At 38.6% G+C, this 24,241-nt stretch overlaps 1 protein-coding gene across 1 annotated transcript in view; it reads right to left on the reverse strand.

The window, feature by feature from the left end:
* Positions 1-24,241, reverse strand: part of LOC132873038 (uncharacterized) — a 34,893-nt gene that overhangs the window by 4,004 nt on the left and 6,648 nt on the right. Inside the window, exons 4-19 of the mRNA XM_060908243.1 lie at positions 23,976-24,024; positions 14,828-18,313; positions 14,279-14,422; positions 13,801-13,974; positions 11,953-12,096; positions 11,528-11,701; positions 10,828-10,971; positions 10,253-10,414; positions 7,609-7,752; positions 5,123-5,296; positions 4,923-4,943; positions 4,361-4,470; positions 4,131-4,195; positions 3,621-3,757; positions 2,923-3,108; positions 2,364-2,558 (exon numbers count right to left, since the gene is read on the reverse strand). Of these exons, the coding sequence (XP_060764226.1) occupies positions 2,364-2,558; positions 2,923-3,108; positions 3,621-3,757; positions 4,131-4,195; positions 4,361-4,470; positions 4,923-4,943; positions 5,123-5,296; positions 7,609-7,752; positions 10,253-10,414; positions 10,828-10,971; positions 11,528-11,701; positions 11,953-12,096; positions 13,801-13,974; positions 14,279-14,422; positions 14,828-18,313; positions 23,976-24,024 (5,509 nt within the window). The remainder of the gene's footprint in view (positions 1-2,363; positions 2,559-2,922; positions 3,109-3,620; positions 3,758-4,130; positions 4,196-4,360; positions 4,471-4,922; positions 4,944-5,122; positions 5,297-7,608; positions 7,753-10,252; positions 10,415-10,827; positions 10,972-11,527; positions 11,702-11,952; positions 12,097-13,800; positions 13,975-14,278; positions 14,423-14,827; positions 18,314-23,975; positions 24,025-24,241) is intronic.

The following is a 24,241-nucleotide window of genomic DNA, read 5'->3' on the forward strand; positions in this document are numbered from 1 at the left end:
TTATTATTTTTGTTGTTTTTTTCTTTCCTTTTGACATTTATTATGACTATAAATTATGTCATTAGTTAAATCATAACAGGAACGGTACTGATGATAGGATGTCTTTATCCATGCACCCTAACCTGTATTCAAGCTTGGTTGTAGGCCTACTACCTGTTTTCCGTGTACGTGGCCTTGTCTATATATGGGCATGTCTTTATTTTTAATTGTTTGCACTGAGGATGGTCTGATTGTGACCGAAACGTTTGCACTTTTCACTTGGGTAGCACTTTTTGTTTGTTTCAATATGCAATAAAAGTGCATTATTACATCGGCATATAGGTGTGCGAGTTCCCTTTGTTTGGTTCTAGTTATTCTACTGGAACTTACGCACCCACCAGGTATCAAATTTAAAGTTGCGGTACCTTCATTGGAAAGCATGTTCATTAATTACAGTTTCTAAAATTGCATGTCTTTGGCAGTGGTTCAAAACTCCTCCTATCTTAAAGGCAATATGAAGCTAATGTTTTAAAGACAGGGAAAATTATCATTCAGCAAATCACTGCACTGAAAATGAAGAACGCATTTCTTTATAATATATGGAAGCACAGTGGTGCCACACATAATACCCGTCAGCATCTCGTTATTATGATGAAACATCTTGTTCTTACAAGAAAAGTGTCTTGCGATTACAAGATGTCTTATCTTTATCTTGTTACTATTAGTAAACATCTCACTATGAGAAAAGCAATTAGGTATTACAAAACATCTCATTATTTCAATGGAAGTATCGTAGTACGGTACTACTAGTAAATGTCACGTTATTATAAGAAAAAAAAATAATTATTATTAGAAAACATCCCATTATCCATGTTCAGAAAAGCATTATTATCCATCCAGCCATCCATTATCCGTAACCGCTTATCCTGTGCAAGCTGGAGCCTATCCCAGCTGACTATAGGCAAGAGGCGGGGTACACCCTGGACAAGTCACCAGATCATCGCAGGGCCGACACATAGAGACAAACAACCATTCACACACTCATTCACACCTACGGTCAATTTAGAGCCACCAATTAGCCTAACGTGCATGTCTTTGGACTGTGGGGGAAACCGGAGCACCCGGAGGAAACCCATGTGGACACGGGGAGAACATGCAAACTCCACACAGAAAGGCCCTCATCAGTAACTGGGCTCAAACCTAGAACCTTCCGACAGTGCTAACCACTACACCACCGTGCCACCATTATTATTATTATTATTATTATTATAAAACATCTCATTACAAGAAAGTCATATCATTATTACTCAGAGCATATTGTTAATACGAAAAGTATCTCAATCTCATTACAAATGCATCTTATTAGATCACATCTCATGATGAGAAAAGCATCATCATCATCATCTTCTTAATAATAATAATAATAATAATAATAATAATAATAATAATATGTATCTTATTACTTACAGAAAAAAATCCCATTATTCCAGGATAAATATTGCTTTCCTATTTGAAAAACTTTTTATTATTATTATGAGAAAAAAATTTTGTCAGCTGTGCAATTTGACACATGTTCAATGACAGTGACAGATGTTTTTGGAATGTGCTGCACACCTGAAATGTAGAAACTTTCTCTGATTTGGGGTTGCTGATAGTATCCCATTACTACCACAAAAATTCCCATTATCCCAGGACAAATATTACTTTACTATTTATTATTATGAGAAAAAAATCTGTCTGTCAGCTGTGCAATTTGACAGATGTTCAATTGGTAACCTCATCTCATCTCATTATCTCTAGCCGCTTTATCCTGTTCGACAGGGTCGCAGGCAAGCTGGAGCCTATCCCAGCTGACTACGGGCGAAAGGCGGGGTACACCCTGGACAAGTCACCAGGTCATCACAGGGCTGACACATAGACACAGACAACCATTCACACTCACATTCACACCTACGGTCAATTTAGAGTCACCAGTTAACCTAACCTGCATGTCTTTGGACTGTGGGGGAAACCGGAGCACCCGGAGGAAACCCACGCGGACACGGAGAGAACATGCAAACTCCACACAGAAAGGCCCTCGCCGGCCACAGGGCTCGAACCCGGACCTTCTTCTTGCTGTGAGGCAACAGTGCTAACCACTACACCATGCCGCCCAATTGGTAACCATGTGGTGTATATTGTAGAACATTACACTAATTCATATCTCTTACCAATTATTAGTTATCTCATAATAACAAGATACTTTCCTTTGAATAAAGAGATGCTAATCAGAATTTTTTTTTACTGGATCCTTTTTTAAATATCATATTATCTCGTTCTTCTGATATATGGTTTATCTGTTCATGACCATCCACATCAATTATAAAAAGGTAAGAGTATATGACCTTTTTCACTGCAATCCCTGCTGGATATCCATGTCACGTTATAGCTCGGCTCCACACAACACTGTAGTTTTTTTGTGATGTTCCCACATTCAAAATCTTTGGAACTGTTTACTTGGATATTGGGCTCTGGAATCATAATGCTTTGCCAGATAACATAAGGCATTGAGTTCATTGTTGTTCTGCATTCATATACACCTGATAAGGAAAAGGGGAAAAAAAGAAATAAAGATGTGAACTATGTCATGTCCCTTTTATTTTCAATGCATTAACATACAACAATTTTTTACACATTGAGATAATATAATCAGAAAGGCCTGACTATACACAAGTCCCAGAAAATGGTTAATGAATATTAATATTAGAAAACATATTGAACATTTGCTTAGATTTTATATACATAAGTATTTTGACTATATACTGACACTCAATATATACTCAAAATATATTAAAGGTTTGATTAAAGAATGACGATCTTCACAAACATTCACACTAAAGCCACTTGTTTTTATAGTCGTTGTGTAGCAGTAACATGGTAACAGTAATATTTTTTTATACTTACCACTATCATTAGGAGTAGTCTCTTTCACAACAAGTGTAGTTTTAAAAATTAAAATCCTATCTGATGGTACAAGGTCATATCCATTCTTTTTCCATGTTATGCTGTCATTTACTTTCGTGTTACAAGTTAGTGTCAAATTGTTCTCTGGATATATTTGGTCTCTGCTTTGATACAGCCCATCCTTAACTGAAACACAGAGCCATGAACATATCTGAGGCTTTATCAATTTTTTCACTTCATTTATTTAATCAGTGTTAGAGAATCTATCAAGAGCTTAATAATGAGATTATTCAGATTAAGCAATGCATTATATTGCACACACACACACACACACACACACACACACACATACACACACACACACACACATGAGAGAAAGAGAGCGCTACATTCATGATTTAAAATATTTTATGCATTTCAGTTCATTAACATTGGCTTCATGCTGTGTTTCTCCAAATACTAAGCCTGATAACCTTTTTATTAAAAGAAACAAGAAAAATATAAAATAATCCACTTTAAAATATTTGGTATGTCTTTTTATCTTTGCAAGATTGTGGAGTTTTGCCCTGCTAGTTCATTTATACCAACTGCCCCTGATGATGATGATAGTAGTAGTAGGAATAATAATAATAATAATAATAATAATAATAATAATAATAATAATAATAATAATAATAATAATAATAATAATCTGCTACCAGTTCGACTGAATGCATCATCACTGATATTATATCCCTGATTTCGGAGCTGGGCGATTACTTGCTGGTTTGCTGATACCAGGTCAAGGTTATCACTTGCTGCATTAATATTGAAGTCTGCAATCACACTGCCAGGCCTGTTACAAACACAGAACATCCATCAAAACCAGCACCTTTATGAAGAATTTTAGTCAAAATTCTAAAAATCCAGTTGTTTGATAAATAAAACCACAGCTTACAGGATGAACCAGTGGTTTCTGTATACATAATTTAATTGGATGTATTAAAAATGAATAAATATGTATTGATTTAGAGTTATATAGTCTAGATGTTCAACCACTACTGTGTTCAGGATGATCTGAGAACCACATTTTAATCAAATTCAATGCTAATTTCATTAATTCATCGAATAAATAGGATAAACTGTGGCAGACTTTTAAATATGCATTTAAACTTGACATATTTAAAAATAAAGAAAGCAAGAAATAACAGCAACAGCAACAACATCACCTGAAACCAGTCACAGTTGCAGAATTGACTTTGTAGGCAGATACACTGCTGTAACTCCCATTAATCTAAAAAACAAAAACACAACAACAAATGTCTGATAAGTCAAATTAATTCTAATCGCAGAAATCCACACCACAACAATAACACTCCTTCTGTAACAACAACAACAACAATAATAATAATCATAATCATAATAATAATACAAGAAGGACAATTAGCATACAACTTACGGAATCCACAATTGCATTTGTATACTTTTTGTACTTTCCACTAGAGGTGTTGCTAAGTGCAAAGTTAAATTCTTCATTTATTTTCAGTGAGAAACTTATGACATGGGTAACTGGAAGAAAAAAACAACAACAACAAATGTGAAAGATAAAATATGCAACAGGTGTAAAAAACAACAACAACAACAACAACAACAACAACAACCAGTTTTAGAACACATCTGTAAGAAAAGATACTAGAAATTTCCTGGTTTTCTTCTGCTTCATCTGAGAAAAACTAAAGGTTTTCCAGTCAGTTATTGACTGCGGTATCTACAGTTTCAGGCTCAGAATCAATACTGATCAGACACTCAGTTTAAGGCGGTACAGTAAAAGTAACTGAACAGTTGTCTTTCACATATCTATGAAATGAAATAGTAGAGAAAAATGTTCAAACTGTAGTAATCATCACAATGTGTGTGGGTTTATACATACACACACATATATTATACATTATATATATATATATATATATATATATATATATATATATATATATATATATAAAATTTTACTTTATTTTTACCTGTTGTACATGGTGACATATCTGCAAGGTAAACACAATAGCATAATTAAAATAACTCCTAACTTTGATTTATCAAAACCACTCTAGCTTGCAAACAAGCTTCAATGCATTTCTCATTTAAGAGTAATTATTGTATGCTAATAAATTTTATTAAAAGGGCATTTAAAGATTATTTTACACATGCTAGAATTCATACATACCCATCATCTCACTGATTGGTTGGCAGAAGTGTCCATCATTTGGAATGGCATTGATGCAGCCACACGAGCCACTGGCGTTGTAATCACAGGACCCATATAATGTGCACTTTTCACACGGCCACAAATGCCGATCCTCACACCTGCACTGATATTCAGTACCATTCAAAAGGCACACTGTGGAATAGAAAGAAATTTCAGGAAGACATGACGGGTGTGTTTTTGTTAAAATGATGCTATAATTTACAACCCCATTTCCAAAGAAGTTGGGACACTGTGTAAACTGTTAATAAAAACAGAAGGTGATGACTTGCAAATAACAGAAACCCTACATTTCATTGAAAATAGGACAAAGACAACATATCAAATGATGAAACAGAAATTTTATTGTTTTCTTTTTTTGAAAAATATTTGCTCATTTTAAATTTAGTGCCAGCAACACATTTTATAAGGTTGGGGGGATAAAAGCTTGGATAGGGGCAACAATAGACTGGAAAAGTTGTGTAATGTTAAAAAAGAATAAAATAATAATAATTAGATTACTTGGCAACAGGTCAGTAACCTGATTAGGTATAAATAAGAGCATCCCAGGGAGGCGGAGTCTCTCAGAAGTAAAGATGGGGAGGGGTTCACCTCTCTGTGAAACCCTCTGTGGGCAAACAGTGCAACAATTTAAGAATAATGTTCCTCAATGTAAAACTGCAAAGAATTTGTGGATCACATCATCTATGGTACACAATATCATTAAAAGATTCAGAGAATCTGAAGAAATCTCTGTATGCAAGAGACAAGGCTGAAAACTGACATTGGATGCCTGTGATCTTCAGGCCCTCAGGCAACACTGCATTAAAAGCAGACACATGTCTGTAATGGAAATCACTGTATGGGCTCAGGAACACTTCAGAAAACCATCGTCCGTGAAAACATTTTGTTGCTGCATCCACAAACACAAGTTAAAACCAGATATAAACAATATCCAGAAACACCGCCACCTTCTCTGGGCCTGAGCTCTTTTATGATGGACTGAAGTGAAGTCGAAAATTGTCCCAAGGTCTGATGAATCAAAAGTAGAAATTCTTTATAGAAATCATGGACACCACGTCCTCCAGGCTAAAGAGGAGAGGGACCATCCGGCTTGTTATCAGTGCACAGTTCAAAAGCCAGCATCTGTGATGGTATGAGGGTGCATTAGTGCACATGCATAGCTTGTACATCTGGGAAGGCACTATTAAAGTTGAATGATAGAGACAGGTTTTGGGGCAACATGCCCCCATCCAGACAACATCTTTTTCAGCAAAAGCCTTCCTTCTTTCAGCAAAGCAATGTTAAACTACATTCTGCACTATCACAAATGCTCCATAGTAAAAGAGTCCAGGTGCTAAACTGGCCAGCCTGCAGTCCAGACCTGTCTCCCACTGAAAATGTTTGGTGCATTATGAAGCATAAAATATGACAAAGGAGACCTGAATTGTTGAGCAACTGAAATCCTATATCAGGCAAGAATGGGACAACATTTCTCTTTCAGAACTACACAGTTTGTCTCTTCAGTTCCCAAATATTTACAGAGTGTTGTTAAAAGTAGAGGTGATGCAACACAGTGGTAAACATGCCCCTGACCCAACTTTTTTGAAATGTGTTGTTGGTGTAAAATTCAAAATGAGCATATATTTTTCAAACATTAATAAAAAAATTCTCAGTTTCAATGTCTGACACATTGTCTTTGTACTATATTCAATTAAATATAGGGCATGATTTGCAAACTGGTTTTATACAGGCTTTGGAGCAACATGCTTTAATCTGGACATCTTTTTCAGGGAAGGTCTTGCTTAATTCAGCAAGAAAATGTTAAACTACATTCTGCACTATCACAACTGTATAGCTCCATAGTAAAAGAGTGTGGGTGCTAAACTGGCTAGCCTGCAGTCCAGACCTGTCTCCCATTGAAAAGGAGCAGAGGGACCATCCAGCTTGTTATCAGTGCACAGTTCAAAAGCCAGCATCTGTGACAGTATGAGGGAGCATTAGTGCACAATGTATAGGTAGCGTGCACATCTGGGAAGGCAATATTAATGTTAAAAAAAGTTAAATCATTCTGTTTTATTTATATTTTACACAGTGTCCCAATTATTTTGGAAATGGGGTTGTAAAAACCAGTTCTAGAGAAGTCAAAATGATTATAAAGTGCACACTATTTGATAATTTCTAAAATATTGTCTTTAGAGCAATGAGTTTAAAAAATTGTTTGGGACATAAGGATACCTCTCTGTGTTCATTGCTTTAAGTACACGTTTGACAGGGTCACATAGGTGATACTTGGGCAGGTGAAATCTTTCTTTAGTTTTCTGTTACACTAAATTAAGGCAATCTCTGAATTCTTTGATCTGACTTCACGTCTCAGTGGCTCATATAATCAGTGGATCCAATTGGCCCAGAACAAACAGTGACAGATTTTGAGTATGAAATTCAACAGAATGTGAAAATTCAATTACCTGTAGTGATGTTAAGTTCAGTGACACTGATGTCACTATTTATTAAGGGTAAACTGAGTGCCTCCAACATATTCTTCAGCAGTTTAAGCACTTCTTTGGTCATTGTGTTGATGTCAATCTCCAGCAGATATTCAGTCTGAGGCACTGGAGGAAATAAGTGAACAGAAACCCCTCATAATGATATTATTGTTAATAAAATTTAAAAATTGAGAAGGAACATAGGTATGGTCGTTATAGTGCTGTACTGTAGTGTTTTGTGCGTTTAAAGGTAAAACAAGCAATATTAAGAAATATTCATTTAGGCAATTAAAGTTACAGGTTAGTATTTATTTATGCATCTTACATCATATTTATCAGTAACTACTATAGATTATTCAGTACCTACCGTGAAACTAATTTTTAGAATGAGGAAATGTAAGCCTAATAGATACACTATATGGTCAAAAGTTTGTGGACACGTCACCATAACACTCATACGTGCTTGTTGAATATCCCATTCCAAATTTAGTCCCCATTCATTGTTATAATAACCTCCTCTTTTCTGTGAAAGCTTTCCAGTAGATTTTGGAGCATAGTTGTAGGGATGCGTCCATTTGGCCACATGAATGAGCTCAGGCAATGATGCTGTGCAGTCAGACTTTGGGGACAGTCATCATTGCAAGTCATCCCAAAGGTGTTCAATGAGTTTTGTGATTAGGGCTCTGTGCAGGCCATCTGAATTCTTCTACTCCAACCTTGACTTCATGGACCTCACTATGTGTACAGGGGCATTGTCATACTGGAACATGTTTGGGTCTCTTAGCCCATGTTTACATTAGACCGTATCAGCGGATCATCAGATTAACGTTTTTAAAACGATTAGTGTGCACACAGCAACACCAATACACGATTTGTGTGCACACAGCAATACCAATACACGGATACGCTCGGCTCCGCAGGCATCCTGCGCTCCAAATCACTCCGCCCTGAACAGCGAGTGCCCTCTGGAGGGTGCGCACTCCGGCCTTGCGCAGCTCACAGAGCACGCGAGTGAAGTGAACAAGCTGTGATTCGGGACTGAGCCGCTGTGTGTGTGTGATCCCAGCGCACATCACTTACCACTTGCAAGTGGAAGGATGGCAAGCCTAAAGACAATCATAACTACACAATGGGCAGTATTTGCATCAGTATTTGCAGTATTTTCATACTTTTATACTCTTTAATGAAAGGTGATACAAGGCGGAAGTCCGCGCCGTTTTTCAGCAGTCGCATCACATGACCAACGCCAGCGAATCAGGAAGGTGGATGTCACAGTGACGTTGTCCAATGAGACGCCAGCTAGAGCTCAGCACAGTGTATCCGCGTATTCTGAATGTTTACACAGCACCAGAGCTGACACGATCTGGATTGAATACGTGGACGCTGGCGGATTCCCGTTTCCCGGCGTTTCCAGGCGGTTTAATGTAAACGGACAGTGCATCCGTGAAGAAAACGAGACAGATACGGTCTAATGTAAACGTAGCCTTAGTTTCAGTAAAGTTAAAATATAATGCTACAGACATTCTAGACAATAGTGTGCTTCCAACTTGATGGCAACTGTTTGGGGAAGGAACACAAATTGGTGTAATGGCCAGGTGTCCACATATTTTTGGCCACATAGTGTATTTGGCCACATGTAATTGTATAAATTACAGGGGTATAACTCCTTAAACTCAAAGAACAGTTAAACTACTCTAACATGCAGATATCTGAAAAAATGTGAAAAATGTTGCTTTATTTCATTATTAGCTCATCTGGACGATAGGCAATGAGCTTATGCCATCATGTGTTGTCCATCATCTGTCCTTTGTCTGTCATCCATCGTCCGTCCATCGTTGTCCACATTTCACGAAAATCGCTTCTTCTCTTTCAATTCTTCACCGATTTTTTATTCTTTTTGGCAGGAAAGTAGGTCTGCCTGGGGTGCATAAGGCTTCTACCCAAATTTGCATAATTGCAATTAATAATGAAGATATGGGGTAATTAAATCCTAACGGGCAGTTTCCACACAAATCAGTTCTTCTCCTTCAATTCTTCACTGATTTTGATTCTTTCTGGCATGAAAGTAGGGGTACCTAGGGTGCATATAACTTCTACCCAGATTTACTTAATTACAATTATTCATAAAGTTATGGACTAAGTAAGACTTAATGAGCAATTCAACAAAAATCGCTTCTTCTCTGTCAATTCCTCACCGTTTTGTATTCTTTCTGGCAGACAGGTAGGTATTCCTAGGGTGTATATAGCTTGTATATAGTGTATATAACTTGCAACATTTATTGTGCAAGGTGGCCCACTTTAGATCATTCCTTGTGGACTAGACGGGGCCGGAGTGAGCTACGCCATCATTGATGGTCTTGTTCATTATTGTGCATTATTTATGTACACAATAGTAAATAATGTGTGTTGTTCATGTAGGATGGTCAGTTTTGCTTTCCCATTACACAGGTGAAAGGTTAATGCTAGTGGATAACACCACTAGAAGCAGTGTCTGATACTACATGTGGTTCATAAATACCAGACCTGTGCCAATAAATATGACACTATATGCAAATGAAAGATTGAAAGACCACATGTTAGATGTGCTAATTTTTATGCGATACATTATGCATACTAGTCAGCTCACTGATTGGTTTGCAGAAGTGTCCATCATTTGGAAGAGCACTGATGCATCCACATGAGCCATCTGTGATGTCATCACAAGACCCATATACTGTGCACATTTCATAGGGCCAGACATACTGATCCTCACATCTGCACTGATATTCAGTACCATTCAAACTGCACACTGTAAAACAGAAAGAAAATTTAGGAAAATTTGATCGGGTATGTCTTTTTTAAAACAATGCTGCAATTTAACAAACAGTTTGTGTAAAGGCAAAACGATTATAACATATTGGATCATTTCAGGTGTCATGTTCAGAGCAATGATTTAAAAATGGATTTGCGACATTGTATTAATAATTTTAAGTAGATGTTGGACCATGTTGCATAGATCATGCTTGGGCAGACGGACAACCACACAAGAACATATTTTAAATTTGTGGAAAATCTTTCTTTACTTATCTGTTACAACTAATGAACACAGTCTCTAAATTGTCTGACTTCATATGTGGCTCATATAATAAGCTGATACAATAGGCCTAGAACAAAAATGCAATTCACGTATGAAAATTCAAAAGAAACTGAAAGGTCAGTTACCTGTAGTGATGTTAATTTCGGCGACATGGATGTTACTGTCTATTAAGGGTAAACTGAGTGTCTCCAAAATATTCTTCAGTACATTAAGTACTGCTTTGTTCATTGCGTTAATTTCAGTCTCCAGCAGATATTCAGTCTGAGGCACTGGAGGAAAAAAGTAAACATAAATACAGAATGATCATATCAGAAGATGGAAGATGGCTTTGGACAATTAATACAAACAGTTTTGCTACGATGGCTTAGGACTATGATTGCCATGATAACCTTACGACTGCAGTTGCCATGAACAGTTTTGCACTCAAGTCTCCAGTAGTAAACAGTTGATAACTTCAACAAACCAGGAATAAGTACCAGAACTGTGCCAATAAAAATGATACTGCATGCAAATGTAACAATGAAAGACTAAACTTTACATGGTCCAATTTTTATGTAATACTTCTGCGTGGGTTTCCTCCGGGTGCTCCGGTTTCCCCCACAGTCCAGAGGCATGCCGGTTAAGCTAATTGGTGGCTCTAAATTGACTGTAGGTGTGAATGGTTGTTTGTCTCTATGTGTCAGCCCTGTGATGACCTGGCGACTTGTCCAGGGTGTACCCCGCCTCTCGCCCATAGTCAGCTGGGATTGGTTCCAGCTTGCCTGCGACCCTGTAGGACAGGATAAGCGGCTACTGGATGAATGGATGGATGGACTTTGCACATACTAGTCAGCTCACTGATTGGTTGGCAGAACTGTCCATCACTTGGAATAGCATTGATGCAGCCACACAAGCCATCCATGCTGTCATCACAAGCCCCATATACGATGCACATTTCATAGGGCCAGAAATACTGATCCTCACACATGCACTGATATTCACCATCACTCAAGGTGCACACTGTAGAACAAAAAAGATGATTCAGAAAAACATGATGTGGTGTGTTTTTGTTATTTCATTCTTTCTAATACATTCTATATAATGCCATTATTTGAAAAAAAAATTACATGGAATTGGTTTTTGGGACATCTAAGGATGCGTTCGCTTCATTTGCTGTACTGGTGGATTTTATAATAAACAGATACAGTAGACTTACAACAAATTCTGACATTTTCAGAATGAGATTCAACAGAAACTGAAACACTGATTACCTGTAGTGATGTTAATTTCAGTAACATGGATGTTACTATTTATTAAGGGTAAACTGAGTATCTCCAAAATCTTCTTCAGGAAATTAAGTTCTGCTATGTTCATTGTGTTAATTTCAATCTCCAGCAGATATTCAGTCTGAAGCACTGGAGGAAAAAAGTAAACATAAATACCGAATGATCACATCAGAAGATAGAAGATGGCTTTGGACACTTAATACAAACAGTTTTGCTATGATGGTTTAGGACTATGATTGCCACGGTAACCTTAGGACTGCAGTTGCCATGAACAGTTTTGCGCTCAAGTCTCCAGCAGTAAACAGCTGATAACTTCAACAAAATAAACTTCATCCTAAAACTATAATGAATTTCCTGGTTATACAATTACACTTTTTGGTCATCTGGGACAGAGTTGTAGAAGTGGGTTATTCATAATCACGCAAGCTGTTTCTTCCTTATGTCATTTCAGGGAGCATTTCTGTGCCACTGTCACCTCAGGCTTGCTCATTAAGGATAAATTTATAAAGTCATATGTTTCAAATTTATGTCAGTGAACATGGCAAACAATACCGTTGACAAAAAATACGAAAGCTCATCAGATAAATATGAAAAGGAAGAAGGGACACCAATTTTACCAGAAGAACCTTGAACAAGAAAATACAAATCTAGCCAGCTAATTACCGATAGCACTTGCCCTACATACTTGTGCTCTAACCTAATCAAAGGCATGCTGATATTGACTATAACCACATTCTTGCTTGTGTGATATTACTTAATTATTTGTGCGTACAGTAAAATTGTGCTTCTGGTAAAATTGGTGTCCCTTCTTCCTTTTCATATTTATCTGATGAGCTTTCGTATTTTTGTATTGCCAATGAACAGCTGAAAGGTTGGTTTGGTGTTAAAGTTAAAAGAAAAAAAATTGAGTGGTACCATTGCCTGATGCGATATCTCATCTCATCTCATCTCATTATCTCTAGCCGCTTTATCCTTCTACAGGGTCGCAGGCAAGCTGGAGCCTATCCCAGCTGACTACGGGCGAAAGGCGGGGTACACCCTGGACAAGTCGCCAGGTCATCACAGGGCTGACACATAGACACAGACAACCATTCACACCTACGGTCAATTTAGAGTCACCAGTTAACCTAACCTGCATGTCTTTGGACTGTGGGGGAAACCGGAGCACCCGGAGGAAACCCACGCGGACACGGGGAGAACATGCAAACTCCGCACAGAAAGGCCCTCACCGGTCCCGGGGCTCGAACCCAGGACCTTCTTGCTGTGAGGCGACAGCGCTAACCACTACACCACCGTGCCGCCCCTGATGCGATATGTGGTTTGTATTCTAGCAAACAAACCAGCAATAAGTATTCCAACTGTGCCAAAAAATGATACTGTATGCAAATGTAATAATGAAAGACTAAACTTTATATGCACTGTGGTGTAGTGGTTAGCACTGTCGCCTCAAAGCAAGAAGGTCCTGGGTTCGAGCCCAGCGGCTGGCGAGGGCCTTTCTGTGTGGAGTTTGCATGTTCTCCCCGTGTCTGCATGGGTTTCCTCCGGGTGCTCTGGTTTCCCCCACAGTCCAAAGACATGCAGGTTAGGCTAATTGGTGGCTCTAAATTGACCGTAAATGTGAACATGAGTGTGAGTCTGTGTCTATGTGTCAGCCCTGTGATGACCTGGCGACTTGTCCAGGGTGTACCCCGCCTCTCGCCCATAGTTAGCTGGGATAGGCTCCAGCTTGCCTGCAACCCTGTAGGACAGGATAAAGTGGCTAGAGATAATGGATGGATGGATGAATGGATAAACTTTACATGGTCCAATTTTTATGTAATACTTCATACATACTAGTCAGTTCACTGATTGGTTGGCAGAACTGTCCATCACTTGGAATAGCATTGATGCAGCCACACAAGCCATCCATGCTGTCATCACAAGCCCCATATACGATGCACATTTCATAGGGCCAGAAATACTGATCCTCACACATGCACTGATATTCACCATCACTCAAGATGCACACTATAGAACAAAAAAGATGATTCAGAAAAACATGATGTGGTGTGTTTTTGTTATTTCATTCTTTGTAATATGCTCTATATAGTGCCATTATTTGAAAAACAAACAAACAAACAAACAAACAAACAAACAAACAAACAAACAAACAAAAAATCTTTACATATAATTAATATTTGGGACATCTAAGGATGAGCTCACTACATTTGCTGTACTTTTCAAATTTATAAAAAAAAATTGTTATGACAGGCTTACAACAAATTTTGACATTTTCAATATGAGATTCAAGAGAAACTGAAACACTGGTTACCTGTAGTGATGTTAATTTCAGTGACATTGATGTTAGTATTTATTAACGGTAAACTGAGTGTTTCCAAAATATTCTGCAGTAGATTAAGGTTTACTATGTTCCTTGTGTAAATGTCAATGTCCATCAGATATTCATTTGGAAGTACTAGAGGAAAGAAGATGAACAGAAGTAAGAATAATTATTGCATTCATTAAAAAGAGAAATTCTAAATCAGGAAATGTGTGTCCAAACAATATTCACAAAACTAGTTCATCTCAGGATCATGTTCAGCAAACAGATAACACTGTCCAGGTAATTATGATCGATAAAGCAAAGACCATGGAATAAAATCAGAATCAAATAAAATAGGATATAAAAATATTTGCTAGCAACATGAAATTAAATAGGTGTAAAGTGATTGAATAACATGATCAGTACAATTTTAATTGCATCTGCTTAATCAGACTAAAAAACACTCCACAAATGCATCACGTCTGAATAGATCTCTAAACTTTATGGTCAAATGTTGGTCTTCTGGCAAATAAAGAATGTAATGGATGAAAATCATACCTGTGTTTGGGGTAACTGTAGTTGTGAAGTTTGTGGTTGTGGCAACTGTACTTGTGAATTTCATGGTTGTGGGCTTTGTACTTGTGGGAGCTGTGTTTGTGGAGTTTGTAGCAGCGGCAGTTATGCTTATAGAGTTTGTGGTTGTGGTGTTTATGGTGGTGGCAACTGTGTTTGGAGAGTTGGTGCTTGTGGAGTTTGTCCTGGTGGCCGCGATGTTTGAAGAGTTAGTGGTTGTGAAGTTTGTAGTGGTGGCAGCTGTGTTTGGAGAGTTAGTAGTTGTGGTGTTTGTCCTGGTGGCAGCTGTGCTTGAAGAGTTAGTGGTTGAGGTGTTTGTAGTGGTGGCAGCTGTGTTTGAAGAGTTAGTGGTTGTGGAGTTTGTAGTGGTGGCAGCTGTGTTTGGAGAGTTAGTAGTTGTGGTGTTTGTCCTGGTGGCAGCTGTGTTTGAAGAGTTAGTGGTTGAGGTGTTTGTAGTGGTGGCAGCTGTGTTTGAAGAGTTTATGGTTGTGGTGTTTGTCCTGGTGGCAGATTTGTTTGAAGAGTTTGTGGTTATGGTGTTTATAGCGGTGGCAGCTGTGTTTGAAGTGTTAGTGGTTGTGGAGTTTGTAGTGGTGGCAGCTGTGTTTGGAGAGTTAGTGGTTGTGGAGTTTGTAGTGGTGGCAGCTGTGTTTGGAGAGTTAGTAATTGTGGAGTTTGTAGTGGTGGCAGCGATGTTTGAAGAGTTAGTGGTTGTGGAGTTTGTAGTGGTGGCAACTGTGTTTAGAGAATTAGTGGTTGTGGAGTTTGTCCTGGTTGCAGCGGTGTTTGAAGAGTTAGTGGTTAAGGTGCTTGTAGTGGTGGCAGCTGTGTTTGAAGAGTTAGTGGTTGTGGAGTTTGTCCTGGTGGCAGTTATGTTTGGGGAGTTAGTGGTTGTGGAGTTTGTAGTGGTGGCAGCGATGTTTGAAGAGTTAGTGGTTGTGGAGTTTGTAGTGGGGGCAACTGTGTTTAGAGAATTAGTGGTTGTGGAGTTTGTAGTGGTGGCAACTGTGTTTAGAGAATTAGTGGTTGTGGAGTTTGTAGTGGTGGCAACTGTGTTTGTGGAGTTAGTAGTTGTGGAGTTTGTCCTGGTGGCAGCTGTGTTTGGAGAGTTAGTGGTTGTGGAGTTTGTAGTGGTGGCAGCTATGTTTGGAGAGTTAGTAGTTGTGGAGTTTGTCCTGGTTGCAGCAGTGTTTGAAGAGTTAGTGGTTGAGGTGTTTGTAGTGGTGGCAGCTGTGTTTGTAAAATTCATGGTTGTGGAATGTGTAGTGGTGGCAGCTGTGTTTGAAGAGTTAGTAGTTGTGGAGTTTGTAGTGGTGGCAGCTGTGTTTGGAGAGTTAGTAATTGTGGAGTTTGTAGTGGTGGCAGCGATGTTTGAAGAGTTAGTGGTTGTGGAGTTTGTAGTGGTGGCAACTGTGTTTAGAGAATTAGTGGTTGTGGAGTTTGTCCTGGTTGCAGCGGTGTTTGAAGAGTTAGTGGTTAAGGTGTTTGTAGTGGTGGCAGCTGTGTTTGAAGAGTTAGTGGTTGTGGAGTTTGTCCCGGTGGCAGTTATGTTTGGGGAGTTAGTAATTGTGGAGTTTGTAGTGGTGGCAGCGATGTTTGAAGAGTTAGTGGTTGTGGTGTTTGTCCTGGTGGCAGATTTGTTTGAAGAGTTTGTGGTTATGGTGTTTATAGCGGTGGCAGCTGTGTTTGAAGTGTTAGTGGTTGTGGAGTTTGTAGTGGTGGCAGCTGTGTTTGGAGAGTTAGTGGTTGTGGAGTTTGTAGTGGTGGCAGCTGTGTTTGGAGAGTTAGTAATTGTGGAGTTTGTAGTGGTGGCAGCGATGTTTGAAGAGTTAGTGGTTGTGGAGTTTGTAGTGGTGGCAACTGTGTTTAGAGAATTAGTGGTTGTGGAGTTTGTCCTGGTTGCAGCGGTGTTTGAAGAGTTAGTGGTTAAGGTGCTTGTAGTGGTGGCAGCTGTGTTTGAAGAGTTAGTGGTTGTGGAGTTTGTCCTGGTGGCAGTTATGTTTGGGGAGTTAGTGGTTGTGGAGTTTGTAGTGGTGGCAGCTATGTTTGAAGAGTTAGTGGTTGTGGAGTTTGTAGTGGTGGCAACTGTGTTTAGAGAATTAGTGGTTGTGGAGTTTGTAGTGGTGGCAACTGTGTTTAGAGAATTAGTGGTTGTGGAGTTTGTAGTGGTGGCAACTGTGTTTGTGGAGTTAGTAGTTGTGGAGTTTGTCCTGGTGGCAGCTGTGTTTGGAGAGTTAGTGGTTGTGGAGTTTGTAGTGGTGGCAGCTATGTTTGGAGAGTTAGTAGTTGTGGAGTTTGTCCTGGTTGCAGCAGTGTTTGAAGAGTTAGTGGTTGAGGTGTTTGTAGTGGTGGCAGCTGTGTTTGTAAAATTCATGGTTGTGGAATGTGTAGTGGTGGCAGCTGTGTTTGAAGAGTTAGTAGTTGTGGAGTTTGTAGTGGTGGCAGCTGTGTTTGGAGAGTTAGTAATTGTGGAGTTTGTAGTGGTGGCAGCGATGTTTGAAGAGTTAGTGGTTGTGGAGTTTGTAGTGGTGGCAACTGTGTTTAGAGAATTAGTGGTTGTGGAGTTTGTCCTGGTTGCAGCGGTGTTTGAAGAGTTAGTGGTTAAGGTGTTTGTAGTGGTGGCAGCTGTGTTTGAAGAGTTAGTGGTTGTGGAGTTTGTCCTGGTGGCAGTTATGTTTGGGGAGTTAGTAATTGTGGAGTTTGTAGTGGTGGCAGCGATGTTTGAAGAGTTAGTGGTTGTGGAGTTTGTAGTGGTGGCAACTGTGTTTAGAGAATTAGTGGTTGTGGAGTTTGTCCTGGTTGCAGCGGTGTTTGAAGAGTTAGTGGTTAAGGTGCTTGTAGTGGTGGCAGCTGTGTTTGAAGAGTTAGTGGTTGTGGAGTTTGTCCTGGTGGCAGTTATGTTTGGGGAGTTAGTGGTTGTGGAGTTTGTAGTGGTGGCAGCGATGTTTGAAGAGTTAGTGGTTGTGGAGTTTGTAGTGGTGGCAACTGTGTTTAGAGAATTAGTGGTTGTGGAGTTTGTAGTGGTGGCAACTGTGTTTAGAGAATTAGTGGTTGTGGAGTTTGTAGTGGTGGCAACTGTGTTTGTGGAGTTAGTAGTTGTGGAGTTTGTCCTGGTGGCAGCTGTGTTTGGAGAGTTAGTGGTTGTGGAGTTTGTAGTGGTGGCAGCTATGTTTGGAGAGTTAGTAGTTGTGGAGTTTGTCCTGGTTGCAGCAGTGTTTGAAGAGTTAGTGGTTGAGGTGTTTGTAGTGGTGGCAGCTGTGTTTGTAAAATTCATGGTTGTGGAATGTGTAGTGGTGGCAGCTGTGTTTGAAGAGTTTATGGTTGTGGAATTTGTCATGGTGGCATGTGTGGTCATGGAGTTTCTCGTTGTGGCAGCTGTATTTGTAGGGGTTGTGGAGTTTGTTGTGCTGGTAGCTGTGTCTGTAGATTTTGTGGTTGCAGAGCTTGTAGTTCTGGCAGTTAGGATTAATGCTGTAGTGGTTAAACAATACAAAAATTATTTCCATACTGTAAAAATAGAATGGTAATTGTTTTCAATTTCATATTTTTATCATATGTAAGCATGGGTAAAATAGTCAATTTAAATAATAATAGTTTAGTAACTGTTTTTCCAGTATAAATTGGCATGTCTAGGACACCAGGACTCTTTTGTATCAGCTCATCTTTCACCTTGCATTAGGCTCCGAGTCACTCAGTTTGAATGAAGGATTGGCATCCCGAACTCTGTCCTATACCAGAGATGTTCCCAAGTAATAAAATGTAAGTCCAAGTCAAATCTCAGGGGGGACCCCTCATAATAACGGAGCAACAGTTGCAAGTTACAGCGATATTTTTATAAAATTTTATCATATTTCTTTTCACTTCTTTTCAAGAAAGTCTGAAAATGTACACCCCCAAATCATTAAAAGTTGAGACAGTATAATGAACTAAAAATGAAAACCAAAAACAATGATTTGTAAATAATCTTTGACCTGTATTGCACTCAAAACAATACAACAGTACACTGTCTGATGTTTTACCTCATGAATTTTATTGTTTTCAAAATAAACATTTATTTCAATTTTGATTCTTGCAACACATTAAAAAATTTGGGACAGTAAAGCTTTCTATTACTTTGTAATGTTGCTATTCCTTCTCACAACACTTACAAGATGTTTCTGGACTGAAGACAGAAAGCGATGAAGTGTTTCAGGTGTTATTTTGTCCCATTCATCCTGTAAATAGGGTTTAAGGTGTGTGACAGTATGGAGTTGTCATTTTAATATTTTTAGTTTCAAAATTCACCACATATTCTCTATTCTCTGTCCTTTCCTTCCACAGCTACACCTTTGTAACGTGTACAGAATGTGGTTTTGCATTGTCTTGTTGAAATATCCCTGGTAAAGATCTCATCTTGAAGGCAGCATATGTTGCTCCAAAATCTCAATGTACTTTTCTGCATCATTGCTGCTATCACAGAAGTGTAAGGTCTCTTCCAAGGGCACTGACACAACACCCTGACTTCTTGCTGGTAACAGTCTTTGGTCTGGAGCACATGGCATTGTCATCTCATCTCATTATCTCTAGCCGCTTTATCCTGTCCTACAGGGTCGCAGGCAAGCTGGAGCCTATCCCAGCTGACTACGGGCGAAAGGCGGGGTACACCCTGGACAAGTCGCCAGGTCATCACAGGGCTGACACATAGACACAGACAACCATTCACACTCACATTCACACCTACGGTCAATTTAGAGTCACCAGTTAACCTAACCTGCATGTCTTTGGACTGTGGGGGAAACCGGAGCACCCGGAGGAAACCCACGCGGACACGGGGAGAACATGCAAACTCCGCACAGAAAGGCCCTCGCCGGCCACGGGGCTCGAACCCGGACCTTCTTGCTGTGAGGCGACAGCGCTAACCACTACACCACCGTGCCGCCCCTGCACATGGCATTCATTTCTTACAAAATAGACTTGGAATCCTGATTCGCCTGACCACAACACACGTTTCCACCGTGTGATGGTCCATCCCAGATACTGCCAATCCTGGAGAATTTGATTGCGCTTCTGGACACAGTTAACATTAGGCTTCCTTTTTGCACAATAAAATTTTCACTGGCATTTGTAGGTGTAAATCCATGTTGCATTACTTGACAAAGGTTTGCCAAAATAATTCCAAGTCCATGTGGATATATCAGCTATAGATGAATGATGGTTCTTGATGCAGTGCCATCTGAGGGATCAGTACTCATGGGTGTTCAGCTTAGGCTTGTACCCTTGCCCTTTTTTCACCGAAATTACTCCACATTCCTTGAATCTTTGATATTATGCACCACAGAGGGTGAAATATCCAAAACCCTTCATAGTTTTCTTTGCAGAACATTATTTCTAAACAGTTCAATAATTTTCTCATACATTTGTTGACAAACTGGAGATCCTCGGCCCATCTTGGCTCTTCAAAGACTACACCAGATCATGCAGATCATGTACCAAATCATGATTACAATCACCTGTTGACATCACCTGTTTCAAATCACATCATTATTTAATTGTTTTACTTCATTTCTAGTCCTAAATTGCGTTATCCCAATTTTTTTTGGAATGGATGTATATTAAACAAATGAAATCAAGTTGACCAGACAAAACACGAGGTATCTTGGGTTCATACCCTCTGCAATGAAATACATGTAAATTAAATTAAAAATCTGTGCTCTATTTTTGTTATTTGCATTTTCCATACCGTCCCAACTTTTTTTCTGATTTGGAGTTGTAAAAAATACCATTTGAGACATTAAAAAGCCCTTTGTTATGATACTACACATTTTTCCACACTAAGGAACATTACAAACCTGGCAATCCCTATTTGGTCTTTTCATCTTTTAAAACTTCATGTCTTAAAAAAAAAGTATAAATAACACACAAGTAATAAATATATGGATCTGTGATGCATGCATGTTTCAACTTTTCGATGTAATGCGATCTGCTGGCATAATATAAATTGTAATACTTTCAGAGAGATTGTACTGACTGCAGTCGTCTCGATTTTCATTATTAACTGTCGCAGCCATGTTTTTTGTTTGCCTGGCAGTATGGCAGATACTGTGTGATAAACAAAAATTTGTGACATCAGTGAAAAGCCCCTAAGATTTTATGAGTCAGGATACACTTCAAGGATGACAGTACTGACTGGGAGATTCGGACTTTCCACAGTAAATGATAATAAATTACACAATAGTAGATTAATACATTTATATTTTTGTAGAGAATCAAACATGTCACCTTTATTATATTGCTATAAATATTAATAGTTAAAGAAAATAATTAACCAGCATAATTTATTGCATGAATTTCATGACAGGTAAGTGTATATACTGCACCATGCAAGTTTGGAAAAATTCCTTAGGTCATGGAAAGTCATGGAATTTTGTGTTGAGCAAAGAGTAAGAACCCTGTAACAATAGGTGAATGAACAAAATCAAGAAAGATTGTGTTTTACATTAAAGTTTTGATTAATTTATCCATCTTTTGTATTTGTATTTGTCATGTCCATGCACACTGGCACCCTGAGCATGCAGCACACACCTTGGACTATAATGCACAAGCTGCAACTTGCTCAAACTCGTTCGCACTAATTGTCATGCACCTGTTCCTGATCTGCTCAATCAAGGCTCACGCATTTAAGGACTCTCCTAACACATAGACTTTATGAAGTATACACTCTGTACCCTGTGTCTGATGTTACTAAGCCTTTGTATTGCTTTTCTGATTATTGACTCTCGTTTGTTTTTTTGGATTTTGCGCTTCCTCTTTGCTGCCGCGATACTATCTGTGCCTCGCATGACCGTTGTCTGTTTTCCGACACTGTTTTTGCCTGATATTTGGATGTGTTTGCCAGCATGCTTTTAATAAAACTCTTTCAGCACTTACATCCAGCTGTTGCCCATTGACATGACAGTATCTGATACTAATGTGTACTTGTTTTGTTCTGCTTCGGCTCTCATGCAATAAATTTAACAACATTTTAAGAACAAAAGAGAGCAATGCCTGCAAACTTATTCTCCATTTGAATATGTTTAATGATCATATAAAATTGCATTAATGGTAAACTTTATTATATAACATATTTTGTGGTGTACAACCTTGATAAATCATTTTTTGACCGAAATATGATATAAATATAATTAATTTGAACCACTCTCAATTATTAATACATTCCAATTATGACATGATTTGTTCAAAATCACTTATGAAACATTCAGACACATCCAGAGGTATAATATATTCTGTTTTGGGTGGGAAAAAGAATATGATTTTGGTTATTGTGACAGGGCCAAATAAAAATAAATAAATAAATAAATAAATAAATGAAATTTATCACCAGAGGCACACACATTTTGCATTGAATAAATGAATTAATAAAAGAATGAAAGTCCTATATTTACACACACACACACACACACAATATATATACACACAGTGGTGCTTGAAAGTTTGTGAACCCTTTAGAATTTTCTATATTTCTGCATAAATACGGCCTAAAACATCATCAGATTTTCACACAAGTCCTAAAAGTAGATAAAGAGAACCCAGTTAAACAAATGAGACAAAAATATTATACTTGGTCATTTATTTATTGAGGAAAATGATCCAATATTACATATCTGTGAGTGGCAAAAGTATGTGAACCTTTGCTTTCAGTATCTGGTGTGCAGCAATAACTGCAACTAAACGTTTCCGGTAACTGTTGATCAGTCCTGCACACCAGCTTGGAGGAATTTTAGCCCGTTCCTCCGTACAGAACAGCTTCAACTCTGGGATGTTGGTGGGTTTCCTCACATGAACTGCTTGCTTCAGGTCCTCCCACAACATTTTGATTGGATTAAGGTCAGGACTTTGACTTGGCCATTCCAAAACATTAACTTTATTCTTCTTTAACCGTTCTTTGGTAGAACTTGTGTGCTTAGGGTTGTTGTCTTGCTGCATGACCCACCTTCTCTTGAGATTCAGTTCATGTACAGATGTCCTGACATTTTCCTTTAGAATTCGCTGGTATAATTCAGAATTCATTGATCCATCAATGATGCCAAGCTGTCCTGGCCCAGATGCAGCAAAACAGACCCAAACCATGATACTACCACCACCATGTTTCACAGATGGGATAAGGTTCTTATGCTGGAATGCAGTGTTTTCCTTTCTCCAAACATAATGCTTCTCATTTAAACCAAAAAGTTCTAGTTTGGTCTCATCCGTCCACAAGACATTTTTCCAATAGCCTTCTGGCTTGTCGATGTGATCTTTTAGCAAACTGCAGATGAGCAGCAATGTTCTTTTTGGAGAGCAGTGGCTTTCTCCTTGCAACCCTGCCATGCACACCATTGTTGTTCAGTGTTCTCCTGATGGTGGACTCATGAACATTAACATTAGCGAATGTGAGAGAGGCCTTCAGTTGCTTAGAAGTTACCCTGGAATCCTTTGTGACCTCGCTGACCTCGCCTTGCTCTTGGGGTGATCTTTGTTGGTTGACCACTCCTGGGGAGGGTAACAATGTTCTTGAATTTCCTCCATTTGTACATAATCTGTCTGACTGTGGATTGGTGGAGTCCAAACTCTTTAGAGATGGTTTTGTAACCTTTTCCAGCCTGATGAGCATCAACAACAATTTTTCTGAGGTCCTCGGAAATCTCCTTTGTTCATGCCATGGTACACTTCCACAAACATGTGTTGTGAAGATCAGACTTTGATAGATCCCTGTTCTTGAAATAAAACAGGGTGCCCACTCACACCTGATTGTCATCCCATTGATTGAAAACACCTGACTCTAATTTCACCTTCAAATTAACTGCTAATCCTAGAGGTTCACATACTTTTGCCACTCACAGATATGTAATATTGAATAATTTTCCTCAATAAATAAATGACCAAGTATAATATTTTTGTCTCATTTGTTTAACTGGGTTCTCTTTATCTACTTTTAGGACTTGTGTGAAAATCTGATGATGTCTTAGGTCATATTTATGCAGAAATATAGACAATTCTAAAGGGCTCACAAACTTTCAAGCACCACTGTGTGTGTGTGTGTGTGTGTGTGTGTGTGTGTGTGTGTGTGTGTGTATATATATATATAAAATGTAAAAAGACAATTAGAATTATTTACCATCTCTTTTTTCCCTTACATGATCCAGGTGGGCATCTGTCTGGTTAAACTGGGGGGGTAAAAAGTTTGTTAGAGTATTGTAAGCACATTTGAGGTCAGAGAGAAATTATATTACCTTGTTTTTTTTACTGCAATACCATAAACCAACAATTTATGGTGTATAGTGCATTACAATAACTTGGGATAATTTAGGATGGGTAATCATGAAGTGCTGTCAAATGAATTTAAATAGGAAGTAAAGAAATAAAAAAAAATGCCTCTGTAAT

The sequence above is a fragment of the Neoarius graeffei genome, chromosome 25, assembly GCF_027579695.1.
Source record: "Neoarius graeffei isolate fNeoGra1 chromosome 25, fNeoGra1.pri, whole genome shotgun sequence".
Classification (NCBI taxonomy): Eukaryota; Metazoa; Chordata; class Actinopteri; order Siluriformes; family Ariidae; genus Neoarius; species Neoarius graeffei.